Raw genomic sequence first — 11,304 nt, forward strand, 5'->3', positions numbered from 1 at the left:
CCAAGGGCAAGGTCGCCCGGATGACTGAGGGCAGGCCGAGCGGCTCTCCCACTCAGCCCCAGGAGGGGCAGTCGTCCGAATAGACGAGGATCGGCCGAGTGGCTCTCCTACTTGGCCCAGAAGCAGACAAAGGGAGTAGATGGTGATATCCTTCTATGAACCAGTGCTACCGACAGACAGCATTGACGGCATGGTCAGGCAGAGGATCATCAGATGGAAGCTTCCACTGTCTTGTCAAGGATATGCTCGGGCTGTTAAAGTATGGTGTCATAGACGCTTTTCTGACATGTCTTTTCAGGGTATGCTTTGAGAAGTGTGCACGCTTCGAGAATAATGCACACACTCTCCAGGAGTCCTATATAAGGACCCCTCAAGTTTCGACAGAGGTATGAGATATCTACTGTAGCTACTGTTACGCTGCTACTTTCACTTCTCTTCTTTGCTTGCTTATTGCTATTGTCGGTGACTGACTTAAGCGTCGGAGGGCCAACACCGGGGAACCCCTCCCTGGCTCGGCACTGGCGTCTTGTGGTTGCAGGCTCATCCCGTCAGAGGCCCACGCACATTCAACTGGAGTGCCACATCCCCAACACCCATCGCCTCGACTCTTGGACATGATCAAATTTGACGCCGTCTATGAGAACGCACTTGTATCCTAGCCGAGAAGATGGAAGACGTTGGACGATTTCACACTGTGACACTCACTCAAGAGGAGCTCGACATGCTCGTGCAGGCTAGAGCATAGAAGATAGTAGAGCAGCAGCAACAAAAGGCGCTAGTTGATCGACTGACACAACAAGCAACATCGACCTCAGGAGGTCGACCGACGCATGAAGACTGACTGGAGCAACTCTCCATCTGGGGGCAAAATAGAGGGTCGATCGGCACGCAAGGAGAAGCACCCCCCCCTCCGCGTCAATACTGTTCCATTGGGCTCTGTTCCAGACGCCATCGAAAATCGCGCAAGTGAATCAAGATCGAGAATCCTCTTCGGACAAAGTGCCCGTTCGGGATGCCCGGAAAGGCAAAGCACCGCGAGCAGACGCGCCCTCCGAGCGGATCAATCGCTAGTTCTTCGAAGCGATATTGTAGGACCCTCTGCCTAGACACTACGTTCCATTAGCTATTGGAAAATATAACGGGTCGGCCGATCCAGACGATCATTTGGGTAAGTTAGACAACGCGACCACTCTTCACCAATATACAAATGGGGTGAAGTGTTGGGTCTTCCTTACCACACTCTCTGGCTCGACACAACGATAGTTCAGGAGAGTGCCGGACGGATCGATACAAAGCTTCAAAGATTTTCGAACGACCTTCCTACATCATTTTGCGAGCAGCCAACATTACTAGAAGACGAGCGTCAGCTTATTCTCTTTGAAGCAAAGACCGAGAGAAGCTCTCCGGGCGTACATCTAACGATTTAATCAGGTAGCTATGAATATCCCTATGGTCTCATATGAGACCATGATGAATGTCTTCACCCAGGGGCTCGTAGAAGGAGACTTCTTTCGGTCGCTCATTAGGAAGTCGCCCCGTGACTACGACCATATGCTCACGAAGGCTAATGAGTATATAAACGTAAAGGAGGCCCAGACAGCCAGAAGGAAGGAGACACCAACCGAACCCTCGGTGCCAACTGAACGACGACCACCGAGTAGCCACCAAACGCCAAGGGGGCCAAGAGCTGAAGGCCGACCACACCAAGAAACGAGGGCACAAGTCGTGCAACATGTGGCTTCCGATCAGTCGAAGGCACCAAAAGGCCAGACTGACCCCAAGGGGCTATCGTCGACGATATCTCTCTCCCGAACAACGTCATAGGCATCAATCTGCCGAGCGATGGGAAGATGCAAGAAGATCTCCCGAGCAGCAGCAGTATCATCAGCAAAGGGGAAGCACTGATTCTTCTTGAGTCACACACGAGCGAATCAGGCCATCCGCTCGGGAGGAGGAGAACAGAAGTAATGCCGTAGGGGGGAAATAAACATCATCGCTGGTGGGTCGACCAGCGGTGACTCCAACCGAACCTGGAAGTCATATGTCTACCAGTTGGAGATACATGCAGTGGGGTGCAGCCAAGAAAAAGTAAGCGGACCCGAGATCAGCTTTGAACCCCCGGGACCTCGAGGGGGTGGAAGTCCCGCACGATGACACCTTCATCATCTGAGCGGTAATCGCTAACTATACTATCCACTGAATTTTTGTTGACTTAGGAAGCTCGGTGAACATAATCTTCAAAAAGGCTTTCGATCAGCTCCAGATCGACTAAGGCGAGCTATTGCCAATGATGACCCCACTATATGAGTTCACTGGCAATGAGGTACAGTCGATCGGCCAAACCAAATTGGTCATATCGCTCGGAGAAGAGCCGCTCAGGAGGACTAGGGCCATAACCTTCAGTATGGTAGACGTCCCCTCGGCCTATAACGTCATCCTGAGCCGATCGACCCTCAATGAGTTCCGAACAGTAGTTTCAACCTACTGTCAAAAGATCAAATTCCCGGTAGACAACCGGGTTGAAGAAGTCGGAGGCAACCAACTAGCCGCTCGGCGCTACTACATTGAGATGGTCAAGACCGAGACGAGATCCACTCGAAAGACTCCCACACTAGAGGTAAGCATCATCACTGAAAAACCGCCTACTCTAGTTTATGAGAAGAAAGAGGAAGTACAAATTCATCCTCACCGAGCAAAAGCAACAACTTTCATAGCATCCGACTTGGAAGCTGAACAGAAGGCGGAGCTGATAGCTTGTCTCTAGCAAAACCACGACGTGTTCGCGTGGTCGACGCACGAGCTCCCCGGGATTTACCCGAGCCACGCACATTCAACTCGAGTGTCACATCCCCAACACTCATCGTCTCGACTCTCGGACAGGATCAACTGGAGTGCCACGCCCATCGACAGTCGAGCGGCGACTTTATACTCATGACTTCGTCAAATTGTTGATCGACGACGTTAAACCCCAATCTCTACCGACGATCGAGCGACGACCTTAAACTCACGACTTCATCAAATCGTCGAGTAGCGATGTTAAACCCCGGTCTCCACCGATGGTCGAGCGGTGACCTTAAACTCACGACTTCGTCAAATCGTCGAGCGGCGACGTTAAACCATAGTCTCCACCGACGGTCGAGCGGCGACCTTAAACCCACGACTTCGTCAAATCGGCGAGCGACGACCTTAAACCCACGACTTCGTCAAATCGTTGAGCGGCGACGTTAAACCCCGGTCTCTACCGATGGTCGAGCGGCGACCTTAAACTCACGACTTCGTCAAATCGTCGAGCGACGACGTTAAATTCTAGTCTCCACCAACGGTCGAGCGATGACCTTAAACCCACGACTTCGTCAAATTCTATCCCATTTTAGGCATCTGGAACGCTTCCAGGCGCCTTAAGCAAAGCTATATTAATAACCCTACTTTCAGAAGCTAAGTAGAAGGGAAAATAGTGAAACAATACTTGTAGACACTTTTTGTTTTAGTTTTCTATTTTTGTGTTGTCATTGCTGTAAAGAGACTTCTCCGTTCGAAGGAAAAATTAATGCACTTTACTTTCTTGGATTAACAACCTCTCCGGTTGTAACCAAGTAAATTCTTGGTACATCTGTCTTTTAGTTTCTTTATTATATTTATGCAAGTGTTAGATTTATAAAGTTGTAAATCCGAGAAATATCTTTTTGTTTTGTTTTTATGCAGGAGCTATTTATCCTCTTCTAGCCGGCCGTTAAGGGTCCTAACATGCACGTGCTATATCAGATCGCGCGGACCTAGTTGGATTTTAGCCTGGTGTCAAGTCCTTCAGACCTGCCAACTCCTGCACACTTCGTAAAGTAATTAGATCATAAACACTCTAACTTTAATCCACATGTTATTCATCAAAACATGAATTAGATCATTAGTACAAATTGCACCAACACCTTGGACACTGTTCATCCGTGAGGCTTCCAATTGAATGGAGAGGCCTCCATTGCCTATTTTGGTAGAGGCATTGCTGATGCTCGAGGTGCCTGCAAAGTCATTGGAGGTACATCGAACACGGTTCATCAATGGTCAATTACAGTATCGACCATTCTTTTCCTTGCGCTCACTTGAGTGATGCTCCAGTTATCTGGAGTTGAGCACACCCGAACTCAACTCCGACTTTCTCCTCGAGCAGACTTCCTCCTCGGCTTCTCATCCCTTGGATGCACTTCGCACGTCATTCTCATCTATCGATGTATTCTTTCATAGCTCCTTATTCTTTAGATACACCGAATCCGTTAATTTATTTTTTATATTATCCTTCTCACTTGCTATATCTCTCGCTCAATTTATATTTAAATATATAAAATTTAATTTAATTCGATTAACCCCATTAAGGTTATCTTAAAATACTTATAATATCACCGATCCATGATTATAATCTTATGAAAATATTTTGTCCACGTATAGCGGTCCGCCAAATGAGGCCGCCGAAAATTAATACCGAATGTTAGGGACTTAGGGGCATCCTCGATTCAACGCCAACACGTTCTCGACTAGGGGAAAGTGAATCAACCTCATGCGACGTGATCGAGATAATTCATAAAACGAAGGGCATTTTAGTATTTTTACTTATTAAAACGATGTTCCACCTGCCTACACTATTTACATGCACTTCCTTGGTAAGCGTTGAACAACCAAAACAATGAATTTGGAATCATCCATTTTGCTTGCCCATCTACGCCACAAATTAATTAATACCCAAACTATGCTCCTTTGTTGTGCCAAGGCATCAACTTCGCCACTCCTCTTGAACTCCACGTGTCGTCGCCTTCGCCACGTATTTCTTAAGGTGAGCCAGTCAATGATAGACGAGTTAATATTTAATTTGGCGTGTGGTTTAATCAAGTGGTTCAGACCATCTTCGCATTAAATGAAATAATACAAATAATTTCAAGCTCATTGCCCAACTAATCTCACATATTTGTTAATTAATTAATTAATTAATTCATTATGTAGATATAAATAAAAGTAGCGATAAAACACTTGATACGCCTTAAATATGATGATGCCGCTTATGGTTGGTAGTTGACAATTAACTACCTTGCGGTTAGTCGCTGGCTATTTTTAGATTTGTTAATTATATGTCTTTAAAATGTAATATTGTTTAAAAAAATTTTAATTAATGACATTTTTACACGTGATAAACAAAAATCATTAAATTTTCAGTTAGGTAAGGATAAATCGAAAAACGTATATAACGGCTAGTTAAAAACTCAGTATCCTTTAATTACATTTTTTATTTAATTTTTTTTATAAATATATTATAATTAGAGATTAAATTATAAATATCTTAATGACAATTTAAAACTGGTGATCAAAATGCATATTACTCACACGGAGATAATCGTTTTTTACTATATTAGAATTACTTATTTCACATACCTAGATTTAAAAATTCTAAATACACGTGGTACTTTCCCATGATACCTCTTTCTTTTCTTTCCGCGTTCAAAATTTTCTCATTCGATTTAAAAATTCATTGTTTTAATTTACATTATCCAATTTAGTTTGTAATAAATTTAAATTTAAATTGATTCAAAGTTGTTTAGATTTATTAGTTAATTTTTAGAAAAAATTATCCGCTGGACTTATACTATTTAAAAATTCAAATTCAAATCTTATAATAGGTTCGTAATAAATTTTATAAAACATTTGTAAGTTTAAAATTTTATTGTTCTATACATATACTGATGTTAAATTCAAATCTAAAAGCAGTGATACATTAACAGGCTAATAAAAATAAATTAATTTTGATTTAAAATGATTTTAACTAGGTTCATAAGCTATTTTTATCCAAAATTGATTTATGATTTAGAAAATTCTTAATCATTTCACTTTTATAAACCTCTTAAATATATTTATATTATCGTATTTGAATTTGAGAACGAGAGTAATGAATTTTTAAATAAATATTTTTTTTAAAAAATTATAAAGTAATATTTGAAAAATATGAATCAGATAACATCGAATTATTTATTAAAAAAAATTAATATTTTATATTTTATTAATAATCTGAAAGGTAAATAAATATTTTAGTTGAGGGAGGCTTGACTTTTATAAAATAATGTTATGAAAATATTAAATTTTACTATATTTGTTAATTTGTCAAATTATTGCAGAAATCTTTGCAGAAAAGACCTTCTTTTGACATCTGATTGACGGTGTGGATTGATTTGGAAGCGACTCAGAGTCCAGGTGCTGGTGAGCTGGTGACAAAGCTAACACAGCAGCACCTATTTAAGGACTCTCCTCGGCAGGCCGGAGATTGCTCCGACAAACCCTAGCAGGAAGAAGAAGAGGTCGCGTTGCGGTTCGTTGCTCAGAAGTTGATTCAGCTAGAGCTTCTCTCCTCTACCTTGTACAGTTTTCTCGTTCCCTTCTTGTCGACTTCTTTTTTCTTCTTTTTTTTTGTCTTCTGCATTTGGATCGTTTTGGATTTTTTTTTCTCTGTGAATGTTTAATCTTGCTGCGGTGATTTTGGGGTTTCCAGATTCTGTTTTACCGTGATTCGTGGAAATTAATTTCCCTTACTTTGTATGAGGATTTGGCGGAGCGGGGTGTGGTTGTTATTCCATCGGGAAAGTACTGTTCTTGTTGAATGATTAAACGATTCTGTTGACAGCTGGATGCCGTGCATCTTTTGTTTGTATCGAATTATTTGGATGTGTAAAGGAAGGGCACAGTATTTTCGAGTTCTTCTTGGTAGAACTCGATCTAGTTTTCACTTGGCTTGTGGCGTATTCTTGGCGTCGATTGCTAGTATGTAACTGCTGGTCTGAAAGGAAGTAATGTGTTAATTTAATTTAAACTATGTAGATTGCCTTTTCCCCATCCCTCCCTGTTTTCTACCTGAATTAATCTCGTTTTGTTGCCTATGGGAAAGAAGATCCAGGAAATTTTAGTTTCTTAAGAAGTTGGTAGGAAAATTTTCTTCCATGATCGTGAGTGTTTTAGTCTATCTTGAACTCTTTATTTTATTATGCTGGAGAAATTCCTTTATTTTGGACTCTTTAGGTGTTTTATAATTCTTTATTCAAGGCTTCAAGCTAATCATGAAAACTTCTAAAAGGTTTAAGAATGGTTGCTTCGGTGGCATCGTCGGCCTTTTTTCCTGCTTCATCTTCAGCATCTCCGGTCTCAGCTAAATCAACACAGCCCATTGGTGAAGGCCCTCAAAGTTTGGGTGTCAGAGGCGCTGTAGCAAAATCTACCTTATCATCTGGTGCCATGGGGGTGAAGGCGCAAGTATCTGCTAAGACAGGTCGTACAAACGTTGGTCTGAAATCTGAGATCCATAAGGTTGAGGAAGACGCTCCATCATCTGCAAGGACATTTTACAACCAATTGCCGGACTGGAGTTTTCTATTTGCTGCCATAACAACTATCTTCTTGGCTGCTGAGAAGCAGTTTACCCTGATCGACTGGAAGCCTAGGCGCCCTGATATGCTTGCTGATGCATTTGGGCTTGGGAAGATTATGCAAGATGGTTTAGTTTTCAGGCAGAACTTCAGTATTAGGTCATATGAAATTGGAGCGGATAGAACTGCCTCTATAGAGACTTTAATGAACCATCTGCAGGTTTAGTGGAATATAATACTTTGGTTCAACTTGTTTCTGGTTTTTGTTAAAGTGTTGTTTACTTCTTTATCTATTGATTATATGAAGGAAACTGCTCTCAACCATGTAAAAAGTGTCGGGCTCATGGGTGATGGGTATGGTTCAACGCCTGAAATGAGTAAGAGAAATTTGATTTGGGTGGTAACCAAGATGCAGGTTGCTGTTGAAAAATATCCTTCTTGGTATGTTCTTTTCCATGTTCCTCTGTATTAATTTATTGTCAAAATAGTTGGTATTAGTCCCTTCCTCACTGCCACTATATTGCATGCCGAGCAATTATATAAATGCGTAAAAGATTTTGTTTGGCTGCAATCAATATCCTGTATGCTTTGGTGCTTGTTTGCTTTTTGCCTACGTCAAATATTTATTTATGTTTTCAAGAGAAATTGTGGTTGATAATTCCTGTTTTCAAGCTTTTGTTTATGATGTTTGTTGCCGTGTATTCCTTGGTACTTTTACTATTAAGCTACAAAAGCAGTTGCTAAAATAGAAATTGTCTGAATGATTATGTAGTTTAGGATGTAATTCAAATTATTGGAGAAGAAAAGGCTCTAATTTCAGTTTTTCTCATATAAAGTGTGTTAAGTTTATCATCTCCTTTTTTGGCAATTGGTTATAAGATCAGCCTCCTGCTGAATTTGTTTTTTAGATATATTTGAAATTATTGGTTACCTTTGAACTTCTTTGTTAATTTTTTGTCGTTGTTCAGCGTCATGGACAATTATTGGTTGGACCGTTATCTGTAACTAAGGTGTTTTCGCAGATTGTTACTTTAAAATCATATGCAAATATGCTTTTAATTGAGATATAAGTCAAGTTGACATCCTTTTGGTCATGTCTCTTATATTTGATTTAAATCTCATCTGACTTGCTGCTTGCTAGTTTTGTTCAACTTAATATAATCCATATTTAGCTCCTATACTTTTATGTGTATTGTTTCTTCACTTAATTGTGTATATGTTTTTTCTTTCTTCTTTATTAGCTTTGGATGTTATTTTCAGGGAAGATGTGGTTGAAGTAGATACATGGGTGGCTGCATCTGGGAAAAATGGGATGCGCCGTGATTGGCATGTCCGTGATTTTCGAACAGGCCAAACTGTTATGCGGGCAACCAGGTTTGATAAGTTCATCATAACAGACTTGATTCGTTGTGCAAGTCTTGTGATTCATTCTTTCTCTGTTCTGAACTTATTTTGAAGTGTGTGGGTGATGATGAACAAGCAGACTAGAAGATTGGCTAAAATTCCAGAGGAAGTTAAAGCAGAAATAGTTTCCTATTTTATGGACAGGGATCCTATTTTAGATGAGGATAGAAATAAGTTTCCAAAGCTCGAAGCTAACTGTGCAGATCATGTTGAAAGAGGCTTGACTGTGAGTCTTGTGTTTTTTTTTAAAATACATAGTTCGTATTTTTCTGGTTTTTATCTTTTTGTTTCCCATAAACTCTGTAAGTTAGTTCACAATATCTTCAATTCTTTTAAACACAGCCTAGGTGGGGTGATTTGGATGTCAATCAGCACGTGAACAATGTCAAGTATATTGGTTGGATCCTTGAGGTAATTTAGCTTATTTGCATTTGCATGTCCACAAAGCATCTAATTAAATATTTTGTCATTAAGTAAAAGTTTAACAAAGTCACTCTTTGATGGCTGTGATCTATAGAAACTGCATCCATAGAAATGAACTGGAAAGTGTTTGCCTAGTTTCTAAGGACTCAACAAGTTGAATATTCAATTCATTCCATAACATTCAACTACTTTACAGTAATAAATCATTCAGTCCGTGGTAAACGTAGCCAGCGACAAACCTCCACATAATAAACTATTGTTTGAGAATCTTATAACTTTTAGCCATTCAAGGAATTTAGATTATCTTATCTGCTTCATGCTGGTGGGATCACATGGTTTTGGTCAATGCAAGTATCATGACATGATAATACTATTTGGTTCTTCCTTTTTTAAGCATTCCTTGGCAGCATCGGTAGCTAATTTCATTGAAAACACGAACAATGTTGGTTTGGTTAAATATGGTCCACTTGCATCTAATAGTTTTAATTCTGTGGTCCTGCTACGATTGTTTATTGTCTGTCAACCTGAAGCGACAGGACTACTGTATACCGATTTTGATAATCTTTAATAATGCAGAGTGCACCCATCTCAATCCTGGAGAGCCATGAGCTCGCTAGCATGACTCTGGAATACAGGAGGGAGTGCGGGAGGGGCAGTGTGCTGCAATCGCTCACTGCTATCTCCAACAACAATGCAGGTGACTTGGCTGAGCCTGGCATTGAGTGCCAGCATCTCTTGAGTTTGGAAACTGGCGCTGAGATTATGAAGGGTCGAACCAAGTGGAGGCTCAAGCGTGCCCAGGGTCTCCAATCCTATGGGCCAATTCAAGCTGGGATCGCAAATTAAACGCATCTGTCGGCCGGCCATCGGTCTTCGAGTGCCTGCTCACCAGCATGTAATCTGTCAAGCCAACAAAGCCTCTTTGGTATCTTTTGCTGCTGCTCAATACTGTCAGTGTAAAATGTCGCTTGTATTATTTTGTGAGCTGTGTAATTAAATATCGCCACTTGGAACTGTGACAATGCAATGCGAGTGGTTGGTTGGCTTTCAGTAATTGTGGTTTGAAAGCTTTCAGATATACTCTGTTGTTTGTTATCAGGTAAGTCTAAATCTAATATACAATATGGTTAAAAGATAATGTGCATCATGGCTATTAATCATAGAATTCACTTATTAATGTTTTGGGCACATTTTACCCTAGAACAATGGTATTTTACATATAGAAGGTAAGGCATCCAAAGAAGTCATACCTTCCAATGAAGTATTTTATATCAGTTTAAAATTGAAGATCTATTAAAGTAAACACGAACTGCCAACCAACCCGTAGGGGCAATTCACTTGTCAATCTTGGTGGCAAAAGGTGAATACGTTTATTCTCAATATTTTCATCAATCTTTCCCAAAATTAATATGGAGGAGGAAAATCATGGACGGCTACTAGCCTTTGGAATAGTGATTAACACATAAGGCAGACATTTACCTCGGCTTTGTCGAGATTCGAACCCCAGACCTCATGGTGGCAACACCTCATGTACTAGCCACTAGACCAATTCAAGAGGACAATTCACGTACCAATCTTGGTGGCAAAAAGGCAAATACGCTTGCCCCCAGCGCCCCAACCCGTCTCAGGACCAATACGGAGGAGGCAAATCATGGGTGACTACTAACCTTTGGAATAGTGACTAGCACATAAGGGAAGTATTTATCTCGACTTTACCGAGATTCAAACCCCAGATCTCATGATGACAACACCTTATGCGTTAGCCAATCTTCATTTGAATCGATTCAAGATTCAAATGCTTAATTTAAGTTCATTTTATTTTATAAAGGCATAGATAATAATAATTATTATTATAAATTATAAAAAGATTTTAACTACACGTAAAAAAAAGAGTAAATTAAACATGAAAAAGGCAGCAGTTAAAATCTAAAAAGTAAGATAAATTATTCTCTCAATACACACAATATAATTCAAAGATCTTGAATCAATACACAATATAATTCAAGATCCAGAATCCATCTTCCATTTCAACAGCACTCCCTCAGCCACTCTTGACTACTAAAATGCCCGTAAAAATGAAGGCAATGCG

At 40.4% G+C, this 11,304-nt stretch overlaps 1 protein-coding gene across 3 annotated transcripts; it reads left to right on the top strand.

Annotated features, from left to right (window-relative positions):
* Positions 1–6,233: 6,233 nt before the first annotated feature.
* LOC122038760 (palmitoyl-acyl carrier protein thioesterase, chloroplastic-like) lies at positions 6,234–10,265 on the top strand. Of its 3 annotated transcripts, none has more exons than XM_042598685.1 (7): positions 6,234–6,388; positions 7,100–7,608; positions 7,696–7,829; positions 8,649–8,762; positions 8,847–9,018; positions 9,135–9,203; positions 9,792–10,265. In XM_042598685.1, exons 2-7 carry the CDS (start codon positions 7,108–7,110, stop codon positions 10,059–10,061), a joined length of 1,260 nt encoding a protein of 419 aa, XP_042454619.1. In that variant the 5' UTR covers positions 6,234–6,388; positions 7,100–7,107; the 3' UTR covers positions 10,062–10,265. The 3 variants fall into 3 exon arrangements, with proteins under 3 accessions (XP_042454619.1, XP_042454618.1, XP_042454620.1); XM_042598684.1 differs by lacking the exon at positions 6,234–6,388 and adding an exon at positions 6,642–6,789; XM_042598686.1 differs by lacking the exon at positions 6,234–6,388 and adding an exon at positions 6,798–6,815.
* Positions 10,266–11,304: the final 1,039 nt, after the last annotated feature.

Source organism: Zingiber officinale, chromosome 1A (assembly GCF_018446385.1).
Source record: "Zingiber officinale cultivar Zhangliang chromosome 1A, Zo_v1.1, whole genome shotgun sequence".
In the NCBI taxonomy this organism is placed as follows: Eukaryota; Viridiplantae; Streptophyta; class Magnoliopsida; order Zingiberales; family Zingiberaceae; genus Zingiber; species Zingiber officinale.